Source organism: Ochotona princeps, unplaced genomic scaffold (genome assembly GCF_030435755.1).
Source record: "Ochotona princeps isolate mOchPri1 unplaced genomic scaffold, mOchPri1.hap1 HAP1_SCAFFOLD_221, whole genome shotgun sequence".
Classification (NCBI taxonomy): Eukaryota; Metazoa; Chordata; class Mammalia; order Lagomorpha; family Ochotonidae; genus Ochotona; species Ochotona princeps.
Window position 1 is genome coordinate 124,103 of NW_026700657.1, and position 17,111 is coordinate 141,213.

A 17,111-nucleotide genomic window follows, 5' to 3' on the forward strand; every position below is an offset into this window, starting at 1 on the left:
AGGCGGCAGCACACATCGGAGTACCTAGCTTCAGTACCCACTCCACTCCTGACCCAGCTTCTCGCTAAGGCAGACCCTGGGAGGCGGTGCTCATGGCTCCAGTCACCAGGTTCCGCCACCTCTGTGGCACAGCTGGATTGAATCCCTGACTCCTAGCTGCAAACTCGCTCACTGTGGCACCTGGAGAGTTAACCAGCTGTACAGAACTTTCCTCTTTCTCTCAAATATTGAACAAAAACCATTTTTTTAAAGATTTTTATCTGTATCTTATAAGGTTCTTTTTTTTCTTTTCCTGCTTTATTTTTCAGTTTTTATTTATCTGAAATGCAGAGAGCTTCTCCATGTACAGGTTCACTCTCCAAAGGCACACAGCAGCAGAGGCAGGGCCAGTCGGGAGCCAGATGCCCAGAACACATTCCAGGGCTTCAAGTGGATGCCAGGAAGGCAAGTGCCTGAGCCCCCCTCTGTGGCTTCCCTCACCCTGGCAGGTAGCTGGAACTGCAAGGGGAGACGGTTACTTCCACAAGGAATGACTACTTACATCTTGTATTTGTCTTACCATCACAAGGTCCCTGTGAATATACTCACCACTTTTTTGTGTTAATTTAGCTAATTTTTAAAAGATTTATTTATTTTTATTGGAAAGGCAGATGTACAGAGAGAAGGAGAAACAGAGTGGAAGATCTTCCATCTGCTGTGGCTGTAACAGCCAGAGCCGATCCAAAACCAGGAGCCAGGAGCCTCAAGCCTCTTCCGGGTCTCCCACAGGGGTGCAGGGTCCCAAGGCTTTGGACCGTCCTCAACTGCTTTCCCAGGCCACAAGAAGGGAGCTGGATGGGAAGTGGAGCATCCAGGACATGAACTGGTGCCTATACGGGATCCTGGATGTACAAGGCGAGGACTTTAGTCACTATGCTATCGCACCGGGCCCTACTCACTACTTTTTAACAGATTTTGTGTAGTCCCTGGATTTTCTAGACATATAATCATATTGTTTATAATTTTAAAAAAAATTTTATTTCCTCTTGTGGTATTTATAGCAGCTATTTCATTTTACACTTTTATTACATTTAAACAAATCAAATCACATCAAAAGATGATACAAATAGCAGCAATAATATAACTAGACACACAGTAATGTAAATGGTATATAAAAAAATTGCAGGAGTTGGTCCCTGTCGCAATCAAATGCAAGGCAGCAAATTCCCACAGTGCATTACTTTAATTCTGGCCACAAGATATTTTCCGAGTCACAGTTCCAGAGCACTATACTATGTTAAACTTTGAGGCAAAATCATTGGCTTTCCTTTTTGCTCATGCCAAGAGAATGCTTTAATTCTTTTCTGGACTTCTGCTAGGCAACCAGAACACAGCAAGCCAGACAGAGACAGGGTTAATCTCTCCCCAGGCAGACCCTGATCCCAGGGCAACCCTGGAGCCTGGCGAGACTGGTGTGAGCTTTTCCCAGAGCTACTTCAAATTATCTGCCACTCCTCCACAGCAATTTCTAGGAGACTAGCGCCCCCTCTCTGCAGCTTCGATAAGGAACACCAGACTGCTCACTGGGCACCAGTTCTGGAAAGCGAGAGGTCAGTTGACAGAAAGCGCTTCTTCCTTTTCCCTCCAACCTTGCCTTGTTATTTTCATGTGGCACCAGTAAGAACAAACGACTCAGGGAATTTCAACAGTACTTGATCAGTGGATATGCAACAAGGTGGAATATTCCACATGGGGGGAGGGCGGGGGGAGGGGTGGGGTGATTCCCAGTTCCAATGAAACTGTATCACATAATACAATGTAATCAATGACTAAAAAAAAAAAAGAAACTGAAAAAAAAAAAGAACAAACGACTCCTGTCTTGTCCAATATGTTCAATTGTATGTTCTGTGGATTCAATGCAGTATCTGCTATTCCTTACAAAGCAACATTATCATATTTAAATTAAAAATATAGTTAACACTGACGTTTCTATGTATCAGACATGGTTCTAAGTAATATCACATGTGTTAAACCATTAAATCTTCTCAATTGAGTAGTTTTGCCATAATTCTTATTACACTAAAAAGAGTTTTATTATACCAAACTCCCTTTCAGCCTCTGTTAATAGAATCAAATGGCTCTTCTCAACAAGTGCCATATCCAACCACGCTAGTGGGTTTCCTACTCTGAGTTGTGTTTGCATTCTGGGAAAATATTATTCTTCTATTAGTATTTGATTACATAAGCCTATATTTAAATTTTTTGCATCTAAATTCCCACATTTTTTCTAAATACTTTTTATGCTATATTGGTTCTAAGATTAGACATATGGCTGGGCCCGGCGGCATGGCCTAGCGGCTAAAGTCCTCGCCTTGAACGCCCCGGGATCCTATATGGGCGCCGGTTCTAATCCTGGCAGCTCCACTTCCCATCCAGCTCTCTGCTTGTGGCCGGGGAAAGCAGTCGAGGACGGCCCAATGCATTGGGACACTGCACCCGTGTGGGAGACCCGGAAGAGGTTCCAGGTTCCCGGCATCGGATCGGCGCGCATCGGCCCTTTGCGGCTCACTTGGGGAGTGAATCATCGGACGGAAGATCTTCCTCTCTGTCTCTCCTCCTCTGTGTATATCTGGCTGTAATAAAAAAAAGAATAAATCTTTAAAAAAAAAAGATTAGACCAGGTGCAGAAAAATGAATTTAGACACTTTCTATTGCTTACTGAAACAACAAAAACCTTTTTTTTTTAAAAAAAAAAGATGCTTTTATTTGAAAGGCAAAGTGACAGAGAGAGACAGAGAGATCACCCATCTGCTGATTGACTCCCCAAATGGCCACTGTGGTCAAGAGTGGTCTGGATCAGTACCTGCTTCTTTCCCACAGTAGCAGGAAAACTGGAGCATGAGTAGAGCAGTTGGGATCCAAAAAGGCTGCCTACATGGCATCTGGTACTGCAGGCAGCAGCTTAGCAAGCTGTGTTACTACACCAGTCACACAGAATCTGTTGTTAGTGTTGTTGTTGTTGTTTTAATGACAAAAACCTGCACCATCTCAATATGGTGACTAATAACTGCATATTTTTATTTCCTTTCCAACAGTTCTAGCCCATACATAATCCGTGTTACTTTATCACTTTGGCATGTATGTGCTTTGTTTTCTTTTTCATGATTTTTTGGCGTTTATTTTTATCAACTCATTTCCTACTGTTTTTCATTTTCTTCTCCTAGTTCCTGAATCTGTTTTGTCTTTTCATACTTTAAACAAGGACAGCTGCTATAGACTTCCAACATCTCTGGCTGCCAGTTCAGCTACAACCCACCCTCTTGAGGTCCTTCCCTAGGAATGCTTCCTGAATCAGTGCTGTCCAGCTCAACTTCCTGCCAGGAAGCGAACGTGTTGTACACACGCTCGTCCAGTGCGGCAGCCTCTAGCTGGAGTGGTTATCAGGCACAGGCAGTGAGCCTAGTGCCACTGAAGATCTGCCTTTTCAAAATAGTTTAACTCACTTCAATCTAAACAGGGAGAGCTGAAACCAACATGGCAGCGGAGGAAGAGGCTCCAGCAGCCACCTTCCCGCAGACACGCCAAGATGGCCAGCTCTACACACACCAAGTCACCTGCACAAGAGTTGCTGAGGCCAGGTGGGAGACTACAGTGTTTCCACCTGCTATAACCAGGCAGGAAAGAGCTGTCCACATCACTGTCCTTCAGCTCCAAGCAGTAGCGTGTGCAGCAACACATCCCTCCTTGGGAGAAAGAGAGTGAACTGAATCTCAGGCCAACCCCACTGCAGAAACTTTGCTTACACTAAGGACCCCTGCCCCAATGCCCAGGCCCAAAACTGGACAGGGAATATCTGGAGTCTGCACAGGCACGTAGTCTTGGTCATTCCTTCTGCCCACCACCAGCAGAGAGCAGATCTCTAGCCATGCCCAGAGGCTGGGAGGAGTTCAGAGCCGGGTAACCAGGACCTGACACGGCCGGAAGGTCTCTGGCCCTGGGCTGGGTAGGTGCTGACAGACTGAGCCTCTAGACTTGCCTGTCATCAGGCGGAAGCCGAAGCTCTGGGGAGTCTAACTCAAATGTGGGTATGCTGTGTTACTGCTAGCCTCTGGTAGACTCTTAGTGGGTGTCCCCAGGACTTTGTAGGGACCTGTGGCTGGGACTCACATGTCCTAGGGCCACTCTGGGTGACCAGAAGGCTGCTTTACCGTTTTCCTCCAAACTGGGGCAGACAGGAAAGGGCCATGCAACTGTGCCTTGGGGATCAACACCAAGCAGATCTCAGCAGTCTGACCCAAGAACAGGGCCTGAGGACTGGCAAACACCTGTACCTTGATGCGGCAGACTTCTTTCTGGCACGTATCAACACCAGGTTCTTGCAGGCCTCGTGCGCACTCCCAGAATTGCTCAGGGTCTCCTGACTGTGAGACCCATATACGACCCATATACAACCCACCATAGGGACTGCTTGCATAGTTGAGGGACTGCCTCTATTCTCTCCTCCATCCCCACAACCTTGGGCAGATAGCAAAGAATTATAGGATTGGTGGGTACTCAGCATGAAGCTGACAGCACTCTGCACTGAGCACATCCTATCGGTCCCTGTCCCCAGGCAATCCCTGCAGTGAGCCTCTAGGAATGTTCAGAGGCAAATGTTCCAGAGTCCTGGCTGAGCAGTCTAACACCCCACCCAACCACCAGCGGCTGACAGATGTGGCCTGGGCAGGGAGCCCACAGGAGGCTGAGCTTTGGTCCTGTTCCCAAGCTGCACTGCTCTTTGGCAGGCTGAGGGCTCTGGATGTCATGCGTGGCATCATGGCACTTGAGGGTACAGAACAAGGCATCCACCACAGACCAAGGAAAGGCTTAGAGGAACAGACTACACCTTTCCTAGTATATTCCCAGTTCATATTACGTGAGACATCAGCAACACATTTTGAGAAAACCTGAGATTGGGGATAACTCTAAATCAGTAAAAACATCAACATGGACCTCAAACAAATGACACCCCAGGGTGTTATCTAGTGCTGAAACAGCAGAAGTATCCATAGAATCAAAGACAATACACAGATGGCTTAGAATTTCTGGATGACTATAACATATCCTTCAAAACGCCAACCAGCATGCACAACCGCATGCAGACAGCAAATAAAGGATTAGAAGTCAATCATCTAGGAGCTGAAATTTCCAATTAGATGAAGATTGCAAAATAACTGTTTCAAAAAATTCCATGAAATTCATGAGAATAGAGAGAAACTTCATATTTTACCAGACAGATCTAAGGGAAAGATGGAAGCAATTAAACAAGGTCAACCAGAAATCCTCCAGCTGAAAAATACAGAGTAAAAGGCATTAACAGAAAAACAGACCAAAGAGAAAAATTAGTGACCTTCGAGATAGGCTATTTGAAAGCACACAGTCAGAGGAGAAAAGGAAAAGAAAATAACCAAGATGAATGAAAAAGAGCTTCTAGGGAATTCACATGAAAAGACCCAATGTGCAGGCTCTGGCCATTCAGCAGGCAGAGCAGCAAAAGAGTAAAAAGCACATTCAAAGAGATAACAGGAAACCTTGCAAACACCAAGAAAGGTACAGGTTTCCACCGACAGGCAGGTCAGAGGCCACCAGTCAGATTCAACCCAGTCAAGCCTACCCCAGGACGCACTCAAATTCTCTAAACATGAAGAGGCGATTCCAACAACTGAGTAAAGGATGTATGCTTTAGCCGGAGCGTAAACCTTTATGTGCATAAAACACGCTAACAAGTGTCTATCTGAAATGTAAAATATAAAACAATCACAAAAAAGAAAAAGAGTAACTTTACAATGAGAAGCCCTAGCAGTCACCAACTCAATCAAATTAACATTAGGAATAGGACAGAACAGAATCCTGTGCCGCCAGAACACACCACTTCTGGGATATTCCTGCCAAAGACGCAGAATGTCAACGAATCCTCAAGGAAGAGGAGACGCGTCCAAACTGAGAGCCATTCTACAAAACAAAGAGGGTGGTAAAGTTTATTCAGCGGTAAGAAGTACAGACCTATGTGGGTCACGTTCAGAGAGAGTGAGAACAAAGCGGAAACAGTAAGATGTACTGTCCTCGCAGAGCACCGGCAGGATGCCAGGGAGGAAGCGTGGACACAGGGCCGAGAGCCAAGCGCCAGGGTTAAGCTGCAAGCCACGAAGCACGCTGCGGATAGAGCAACAGGCCTATTTCCAAAGCACAAAGACCATGAACATCCAAGGCCAGAAATGAGGCTTTGAGCTCTACTCTTGGGAGAAAAACGGGAACCAAAACAGGGGCCTGAGCATTACGAGGGACTCGCGTGATCCATGATGACTTCCTGATCTTGATGGCTAACCTGCAGTGATATAGGAAAATGTCATTATGTATAGAAAATATACATCCCAAGCATTCCACAGTGACGCAGCTGCAATTCAGATGCTTAGCATCTACGTGAACGGCACAGCTTTTCCTTAAACTCAGAATTACTTCAAAGTAAAGTCTTTCGAGAGCGTGGGAGATTCAACCTGTGATCTTGTCGACACATGTTTTGCGTAGGTTCACTTTTCTGTTCCCAATTGGGATCTTTTCCAGAGTTGAGTCAACTGTCGCCTCACTAACAGTCATTGAACGCCTAAATACCATGGTAGGAATGTGACAACAGTCAACGACAGACAACCGTCCTGAGCTCAAGGAGAGGAAGGACTGGCAGGAGAGATATGAATGAGCCCCACACATACACTGCATGCCAAAGGAAAGCAGTCCACGAGGAACATTTATCAGGGGGACCACTCCAGCGTGGGCAGCCAGGGAAGTCTGCTCTAGTGAAGGGACAGCTCAACTCGGGGGCATGGAAAAACCTAACATGAGTGTGGGGACTGGAACACTACAGGCAAGACTCCAAATTTCTACATTGTTGCCTGGTTCCAAACATGTCCAATTTATGTACGAAGGTAGTTAAATCCTCATATATCAAAGACACACACAGAGGGCGAAAACACCTGCTACGAAAGCTTCCAGCTATTAAATTCCAAGACTGCCATCTAGTGGAAAGAGAGGACAGAGCACAGAGACACACAGCACTATCAGACTGAGTGCTCAAAGAAAGCATTCGCTTTAAAATTGAAAACAAAGTAATAAATACTGCAAACTGCTTAACTTGAAGATCACTCACTTGTGAGAAAACAAGGTACTTAACAGAATTGGTTTTTTTTTTTAATCTCAATAAAAGGGCAGCTTTAAGCAAAAGCAAAGGTCAGCCTCTCCCTTCTGGGGGTTCTACACACTAATCAAACACGGGAAAATATTTACAGGCAATAACCTACTTCTAACACCGCCTCCTCATTTCAAGCACATGTGACAATTAAATCAGAACTTCCAGCCGGACAAGTCTGCACTAAAGCTATCTTCTGTTGTCCACTCCAGGAGTGACTCCAACAGTGGCGCCACCTGCTGATCACAGGGTTGGTTACACATGGGCTGCTTAGGATTCACTGGTTCCCAGTGTTCTAACTTTACTGCTGTTAGACAAACTAGAATTTGCTTTATGTTATATTAACTGCACAAAACTAATGATGGATTTTCGTAAGCAATCCTATTTATGTGAACAGTTTCTTTAGCTTCTCCTGACTTCCTACTTAAATACTTACAAGTACATGGAAATACACAGGAAGCTCGCAAGAGACAACTTCTTTTTAGAATACGAGAAGAATCTGTGCTAAAAAGACCTAAAGAGTAAGACTGAAGGAAAAATCCAATGTAGAATCTATCTCACGATCTAATTTGGTGTCTTTTTAAAATATTTTACACTTTTTTGGACTCCACGGCTAAAACAAATGTCACACTATACTTGAAATCCCTTGGAAAATAGCAGATGCCAAAAACAAAGTGTCAAAGCAGGAGGTCACTCCAGTTGCACCACTTCTGCTCCAACCCCCTGCTGATTTGCTCCAGCGCTCCAGCCCTGCACCCGCGTGGGAGCTCCTGCTGTGGGCTGGCTTGGCCCAGGCCGCGGAAACCACTTGGGGAGGTGCAAGAACTCTCCCTGCTTCTCACTCTCTGTGTGACTCTTTCAAATCAATACATAAATGTTTCTTAAACAGACTAGTTAGCTGCAGATGTGTACATTTACTTAGGGGGTTTCTATTCCATTCCACTGACATGCATGTCTATTGTTCTGCAAGGGCCAGGCTATTTGGATTATAACACACCTGCAGGATCTCCTGAAGTCTCGTATTGTGATGCCTCAAGGTTTATTTCTATTGTTTAGGATTGCTTTGGCTTCGGCCACATTGTGATGTAGTAAGTTAAGCCTCCACCTGTAGCCCCAGCATCCCAAGTAGGCACCAGTGAATGTCCCAGATATTTCTCTTCTGATCCAGGTCCCTGCTTGTGGTCTGAGAAAACAGCAGGAGATGCCTCAGGTCCCTGGGCCCCTGTACCCATGTGTGAGACCCAAAAGAAGCTCCTGGTTTCTGGCTCTGGGTTCGCCCTAGTCGATCTATTGCAGCCATTTTGGGAAGGAATCAGCAGATGGATGATCTGCCTGTGCTTTTCTCTGTAAATCTGCCTTCCAAAGGAAAACACACACACATCGCTTTGGCTATTCGACACCTTTCATGTTTTCATATGAATTTTCAGAATGTTTTTTTCTAGTTTTGTGAAGAAAGTCCTTAGAATTTTTACTGAGACTGCTCTGAATCTGTATACTGCTGTGGATAGTGAAGACATTTTGATATTCCATCTCTTCAAATCCGTTTGCATGGAAGAGTTTTCTATTAAAATTATGCTTGTGGTGAGGACTTCAGTATGTGACTACACCGCCGCCTGGGATGCCCAGTGTCCGCAGCAGAAGGCATCGGCTCAAGTCCCAGCTCTGCTCTCCACTCTGGCTTCTGGCTAAGGCACACTCAGGGGAGCCCTCAGGTGACAACGTAACTCCAAGTTCCCTATCGCCTACACAGGAGTCCCAGATTGGGTTCCAGGCTCCTGGCTTCAGTCCAACCCAGCCCCAGGTATTTTGGATATTTGGGGAGAGAACCAACAGATGACAGATCTCTGATTTTCAAATACATTAACTTTTTAAAAAAGATTTATTTTTATAGGAAAGGCAGTCTTACAGAAAAAAAGAAGTGACAGAAAGATACTCCATCCACTGGTTTACTTCCCAGGTGGCCGCAATAGCCAGAGCTAAGTTGATCAGGAGCCAGGAGCTTCTTCTGGGTCTCCTACACAGATGCAGGGTGCCAAGTCTGTGGGCCGTCCTCCACTGCTTTCCTAAGCCACAAGCCGAGAGCTGGATGGGAAGCGGGGCCGCCGGGACACCAACCGGTGCCCACATGGGGTCCTGTGGGTGCTCTGAGGGTGGGGATTTAGCCATAATGTGTGACATGATGACACTGACAGAGATCAAGTCTACTTCAATGTTTCACAATTACAAACGGTCTCGGGATAGTGATCCTTGCCTACATTTTGCCATGAGTTCCTACAAAACATGCTGAAGAGAATGAGCACACATTGCTGAGCGTTAGGGGAAGTGCGCACTGGCAGAAGCATTAAATTCATTCCTGCAATTTGATGAACAGTTAATATGTCATTATACTTTATTCAACAGACTGTTAGAAACATATTAGTTATAATGTTGCTACATAATATTTACCAGGATGTGGAAATCTGCAAATTATTGTGTAGCTTTAAAAAATGCAGTGTTACAAAAGAGTTTGCAAACTGCAAACTCAGGGTCTCTTTTTCCACTTTTCCTCCTATCACTAGGGCAGAGAACCAGCGTCTTTCCACTGTTCCTCCTGCCACTGCGGCCGGGGTAAGGGTCCTGTCTATCTCAGAGCCCCCTCCCATCACTAGGACGGGAGTCTCCTTTCTCAGCTTTTCTAATAAATCTTACTTTAAAACTAAACTGTGTCCGCACGAAAATTCTTCTTTCCTGCGAGACAGGAATTGAGGTTGCTGCCGTATTCAGGGTCAAAAACCCTACAACACTTTTGGTGCTGCGTGACTCAGATTCTACCAGCGAGATCGGAGTTCATCTCCAGCCAGCCTCCAGACGTCCATCTTCTCGGACAGAATTTGTTCATCTGGCTCAGCAAATAAGCTGTTACATATTGCTTCAAGTCTGCTCTGACACGTCACTGCTGTAAGGCAGAGCTATAGAAAAAGACAGGAGAGGAGGGAGAGGGGAGATCTGTGCGCTGGTTCCTTCTGCTGCAGTGGTTGGAGCTGGACCTATCCAAATCCAAGACCTTCTTCCCCGACGTGGGTACAGGGGCTCAAGCAATGATACAACTGGCACTGATTGCCCAAGTTCATTAGCAGTGAGTTGGCATAGGAGTAGCAAGGACTTGAACTGGGGTCACCCCTTGGGATGCCAGTGCAACAGACAGTTGCTTTCTTTACCCACTATGCCACAGAGCCAGCTCCAGTATATTTTCCTCTAAGCAGTGACAGCGAACAAATCATTCATTGGCATGGGTATCAAATGTGAAAGTTTCTTCAAAATACAGTTGTAGAACAAGTGGACATAATACATTGATGCATATAAAAAACAGATCTGGACTGCTGCTTATGCCATACACACAGAAAAAAATAGTCAGCTTAAGGGATAAGTCTTTAAAAACACACACACGGCGTTGGACTGCAGGAGAAGATGGCAGTCTCCATAGGAGTTGAAGTTCCTTATAATCTTCGCTTGTTGGAAGAACTAGAAGGACAGAAAGGAGTGGGTCATAGTACGGTCAGCTGGGGCTTGAAGGTGATGAAGATATGACACAAGACAGCAGGCATGGTGATTGGGCCATCAAGGACACGTTACCAGAACAGGATATATAGCCTGAAAGTCAAATGTGGACCTAAATACCCAGGAGCTCCTCCGTCAGTTAGATTCCTAACAAAAACTAATAATGGGAATGGTGGATGCACGGAACATACCAGTATTAACAAAATGGCAAATTTCATAGAGCATTAAGGTTGTGCTTCAGGAGCTAAGACGTCTAATGATGTCCAAAGAAGATGTGAAGCTTCCACAGCCACCAGGAGGACAAACATACAGCAATTAATTTTAGTGGATCTCATATCTGTCTTAAATCAACAGCCTTCTACATACTAATGTCTTGATTAAATCTCTCAATGCAAAATACCCACAGATTCAGGAAAGAATTCCAGCTGATATACATGACTCAGACATTCGAAGGAATATATTCAACATATGTACACCCAGTATGTTTTCAGGTCACAGGAGGGAAAGTGTGGCACCATTGTTCTTTCTCTTGCTGAGGCACTGTCATTTGAACATAAACCTGCAGTGCTCCAAGTAGGCTTCGGGTTTGCAAGACGCGAGCAAGGTGAGACGTGCCAAACGGAAGTGGAAACGTGTTTTTGAAAGTAAAAATCCTGAGAAGCACAGACAGCAATGGCACACTTTATCCATCTTGCTTAGTGACAGAGCCGCAGTGGGAACTGTTTAAAGTAGCAGGTACAGCGAATATTGTCACAAGCTCTGTTAAGTTTTGAAGCGGTGTGGGTGCTGACTACTATTAATATAAAAATATGTTCAGGATTGTTTTGATATCTGTATTTATAATAAAAAATGCTGGGGAGGGGTCGATGAATTTCTGTTAAAAGCTGTTCTGTGAGTTACATGTAACAGACATGGTAAATATTTGTTTACAGTCTTTGTTTAGCAAACCATGCATTTAAGTTTAAGTGAAGTCAACAAAAAAAACCTGCAAACTCAAATCTGTAAAAGATTAATATTTAATTTTAAAATAGTGTTAATTTAAGAACAGATACCAAGTGTTAAAATGTAGTTTTCCTGGATGCTCTCTTCCTTACAGGCCAGTTTCTTCCCTAAATTGTTTTTATTTTGCTACATTTCAAGCCTATTCTTAGTTTCCACTGTTTTGCTATCAAAATATGTAAGTACAGAAAAAATTCCACTTCCGTGGATCTGTAACCAAGTAATTATACACAAATACTTAAGGGCAATAATGTTCCTCTGAGTAATAGCAAAAAATAAACTAGAAACAAATGTGTAACAAAAAAAGGTTTGGGAAATGTAGCTTACACTAGATCTCCATAGAATACCAATTAAACTCTGTATCAGCCAAAATATTTCATAAGCAGAATATTTTGTTAACATACAGAATATGAAACTAGCTGGTTGTGGGCCTTATTCTATAAAGTAGAACATGACTATGTATGCCAAAATCATACACAGGGGCCCCGTGTGATAGTGTAATGGTGAAAGTCCTCACCCTGAACATGCCAGATTCCATATGGGCGCCGGTTCTAATCCCAGCGGAACCACTTCCCACGAAGCTCCCTGCTTGTGGCCTGGGAAAGCTGTCGAGGATGGCCCAAAGCCTTGGCACCCTGCACCTGTGTGGGAGACCTGGAAGAGGCTCCTGGCTTTGGATTGGCTCAGCTCCAGCCGTTGCGGCCACTTGGAGAGTGAATCATCGGACGGAAGATCTTCCTTTCTATCTCTCCTCCTCTCTGTATATCTGCCTTTTCAATAAAAATAAATAAATCTTAAAAACAGAAAAAAATCATACACAGCATTATTAAAAGGCTGATACGAAATAACAAACGTTAAAGTGGTTAGTTCTGAATTCTGTAATGTCAGTAGTTTTAATTTTCTTCTCAAGACCATACTGTTTTCCAAATTCACTACAAAGTTGGTTTGGAAAGTGTGATATACATTAAAGCTTATCCAAAAGAAAAAAGGAAGTAGAAGAAATTTAAAAATAAAGCAGCCATCTGTCACACTGCTTTCAGTTTTAATTAAAGCTAAAATTTTAAATGATACTAAAGGGAGAGATATTCTATCCGCCACATTTTAAACAAAGCATGCTCCAAGGCACACTTTCAAGATTTAAAACATTTAATAAGGCTTCAGGTGCTGAATATTTTTAAATGAATAAATAAATGTTGTGAGTTAAAACACCCACTTTTAACAATATTTGAAAATTACACAATAAACATAAGTTACCATTTTATTCTGAAGGTACACCCAAAACATGAAGAGTAACTTAATAATTGTCCTTTGTCTTCTAAATATATCTAAAAATGTTATGTTAACATATGAATCAGATAGGAAAAACATGAGATTTCTTTACTAATTTTGATCATTACTACATTTGATCACTCGGCTATGATTGGTTAAGGGCAACAAGCAGGTTTCTGAGAATTATCACTAGTTATTTACCTATTCAATAAACTCACAAAAGCCAAGAATGTGAAAGGCTATATAAATGAACAATATTCATAACACAATTATACAAAGCAACATAACCACTGAATATGCTTTAGTAAAAACAGAATTAGAAAGCACTTAAAATTAGATTCTAAACATTTTAAAATATGGATGTTTATAACCAAATCAGGTATGTGTCCCTAATTCTAGAGTTTACAATTTCTATTTCCTACATGCATACTGACAGGTGAGAACAAGCAGTTTTGGAAACATTCTTTTCCAGAAATGCCTCCTGACAGAGTATCTCCACACTCACGGTTTTAACAGCCTAGAGGATTCCTTTAAGAGAGACAATACGGCATTACAGGGCCAGGGGTGTTCCAACCTCTCTCAAGATTTCAGAGCTCATCAATACAGATTTCTCCTCAACAGCAAATGGAAGATTTTTTTTTTTGTTCACCAGAACAACAATATTTTCTTTTGCAAGATGAAACAAAAACACCTGCTGTTATCAAGTAGTTGAAACCTGATGTTTCAATTTTTTACATCTTAATATCGAGTATATACTTATATTACTTTCCACAGGCATGCCTGACTATAAGACACAATGTCTGACAAACAGCCCTTCCTTACATATTGGTTAAAGTACTAAAAGAAGTGCCTTCATTCCAGCTACATAGATTTGATCTTCTTGCTGGTGTATTACCGAAGCTTTTTTTTTTTTAAGATTTATTTTATTTTTATTACAAAGTCAGATATACTGCGAGGAGGAGAGACAGAGAGGAAGTGGAGCTGCCGGGATCAGAACCAGCGGCCATATGGGATCAAGGCGAGGACCTTAGCCACTAGGCCACGCTGCCGAGCCCTACCAAAGCTTTTTAAAGACTATCACTTGACATTAAGCGGTAGAGAAATATCAATGAAACCAAAAAAAAAAAAAAAAAACCAGTTCCTTGAGAATGTCAATAAAACCAACAGCTCTCCAGGAAGACTGACAAACAGAAGAGACGCAAACGACCATTGGGAGGAATGAAATACGGGCGGATATCGCGATGGATTCCACAAATCCACACACATGCTCGACAAGAAAAAGGAACCAACTCGTAAGAAACACAAACTTAGATGAAGTAATTTGAAGCACCCTAACACTATTAAAAAAACTAACCTCCTGGAAGAATTCTACCAAACCTCCAAGAAGTAATCCCAATTCTATGGACGTGCAAGAGGAATACTTGACAATGCCTCAACTCATTTTACAAGCAGTACCATGACAGCTAAAGCAGACACAGTGTCAAAAACAGAAAAACTATTGACCAGTATCATTTCTGAGTATGAATCCAAAGATTCATAACCAGATAGGAGTCATTATACACAACTACCATGTGGGATTTTATTTCACAGGTTAAAGGCTGGCTGAGCATTCAAAAATCAAACAATCAGGATAAGAAATCAAACAATCAGGATAAGAAAAAGACTATATGATCAGATGAACCCACTGGAGCATACATAGCAAATCTTTAGGTATATTTTACTAGAATGAAATTAACCATCTCCATTAAATTTTGAAGAACCTGACTATACAAAGGTAGTTATTTTAATGAGAAAATCAAAGATCAATGTATTTCAAAATTTGCATAATAAACATGACTTTCAGCAAATAGAAAATAACAAACAAAGATATTCACAAGTCTTTCTAAAAGGTAATAATAGTCTTGGAGCCCGGCGCAGTGGCCTAACGGCTAAAGCCCTCGCCAGCATGTATCCTCAGCACTTTTCCCAAGTGTCTACCACATGTCTGGGAATAGCAAGAGCAGCCATAACCGAGTAACTAAGTAACCAAGTATTATCCTACATATTTTCATATATTTCATTTTCCCCTCACATGATGAAAAAGACAGCATTCATTCTTTTGCATGTAGAAGAGTTTGCAAAACAATCTGCCCAAATTTACACAGTTTAGAGTCCAGGAATTCTGCAGCACAGCAAGACACATGCCGCTATATTAGTTATGCATTACAGATTCCATGTAAGGTGTACATGTAATTCACTAGTGTAAAGACGCATTCTCAAACCTGTTGTCTTCTTATGTCTGAACTCTGAGATGCAATCCCAAGTCTCAGGAGAGCTCCTTAGTTTTGGCCACGATCCTTCTTACTGGGCCTGGCGCTGTGACCTAGTGGCTAAGGTCCTCGCCTTGAACGCACCGGAATCCCATATGGGCACCAGGTCTAATCCCGGCTGCTGCACTTCCCATCCAGCTCCCTGCTGGTGGCCTGGGAAAGCAATCAAGGACAACCCAGAGCCTTGGGACCCAGCACCCGTGTGGGAGACCTGGAGGAAGTTCCTGGCTCCTTGCTCCTGGCTTCAGATCGGTACAGCACTGGCCGTTGCACTCACTTGGGGAGTGAATCATCAGATGAAAGATAATTCCTCTCTATCTCTCCTCCTCTCTGACTCCTATCTGACTTTGCAATAAAAATAAAATATATATAAAAATAAAAAATTTCTAAAAGGTAATAGTCTTTTAGACTCCTATTCTACAGCTAAGATGCCTGCATGCCCTCTCCGCTAGGAACAAAAAATTCTTACCATAATTAAATTGACTGTTGGATTTCTCACAATTAATGATGTTGAATCTGTAAGCAACCCCGGGCCGCATTCCACTGACTTCAAAATAAAACCACTGATGATAATGATTGCTGTTTATATCTGAATTCAGAATAAGATCATACTCATTTCTGAAAACAGAAGACAACAAAATTTAGTGAAATTTAGCAAAAATATGAAACATTTCACATTATGCACACACAAAATGAGAAAACCTGAAATGACTTACTTTCTAATTTGAATTACTTTACGTAGATTCCCAGACTCAAATTTGGAGTTAAACTTCAAAATTTCTCCTTCCTCTGGAATGGTGTAACTAAATAAAAAGTTTAAAAGAAAACACACTAAAATATATTGCATTTAAACGAGCAAACCACAAATAAATAAACAACACTATTGTCACAACACCTTTCTTGTTATTTTTTACACCAAAGAACCTAACAAACCCATTCAAAGTATCAACTGAGATTAACAGAGAAAAGACCAAAGTTACTTTCAAAACTCCATATGAGCTAATAATAATTCTAATCAACCATATAATTCTTGAGTGAAAACAGTGTTTTTAATCTTGCAACAGATAATATTATCTATTATCTTCATTAGCACCAAAAAGGGACACACATTTTCTTCATTTTGCATATTCATTATTTTATTATTTACTGAGTGCCTACCAGGTAACCAGATACTGTCTTAAGGTATTTGTTGAGTTTTCTAATTAAACACCAACACTTTCTCTAACTTAAACACAAACTCTTCAACTCTTTTGCTTCTGGAGCTTAAATTCTACCAGGAAACTAAAAACGCCAATACTGGTGACAGTCCCAAATTTTATCTGACAGCACTGTAAGGGCCACAATCACTGAGAGATTACAGATAAACTGGGCAGATGCTTCCTCTCCTTGCTAAGCACTGCATTCCATAGTATTCAACCCTAAGTCTTAACAGGGTTTCAACAATCACCTTCCCAGTGAAAACCTTTAAAAAGTGTTATCTAGCCTCAGTTTCTTCAGAACACAGCATTACATTGTGATCTCTACCTTAAACCTCTTAACAATTTACCTTAAAGGAAACAAAAGCTTGTGATATTCAATTTAAGCAAATAAAAGGGATTGACCATTACACTCCCCCCAAAAAATAAGCTAGAAAAGTCAACTACAGTTTCTTATGTTTTTATTAAACAACCCATATTTTACAATAAAACCAGACTTACTTTGGATTGTCTAGGTCATAGACCACCCGATCTATGATATCACTCTGATGTATTAGTCTCTCAATGTCTTGGGCAATTTTTGTCCTGAAATCATAAAACAGA

The 17,111-nt window shown here is 42.3% G+C and overlaps 1 protein-coding gene and 1 pseudogene across 6 annotated transcripts in view; one reads left to right on the forward strand and one right to left on the reverse strand.

The window, feature by feature from the left end:
• The window catches only part of LOC101518372 (ATP/GTP binding carboxypeptidase 1), a 118,028-nt gene that overhangs the window by 42,083 nt on the left and 58,834 nt on the right, over nucleotides 1–17,111 (reverse strand). For all 6 annotated transcript variants that reach the window (XM_058659857.1, XM_058659861.1, XM_058659858.1 and 3 more), the window contains 3 exons: nucleotides 17,010–17,093; nucleotides 16,029–16,115; nucleotides 15,782–15,930 (listed from right to left, as the gene is read on the reverse strand). In XM_058659857.1, coding sequence (XP_058515840.1) covers nucleotides 15,782–15,930; nucleotides 16,029–16,115; nucleotides 17,010–17,093 — 320 coding nt within the window. The remainder of the gene's footprint in view (nucleotides 1–15,781; nucleotides 15,931–16,028; nucleotides 16,116–17,009; nucleotides 17,094–17,111) is intronic.
• On the forward strand, nucleotides 10,646–11,054 carry LOC101517712 (ubiquitin-conjugating enzyme E2 variant 2-like; annotated as a pseudogene).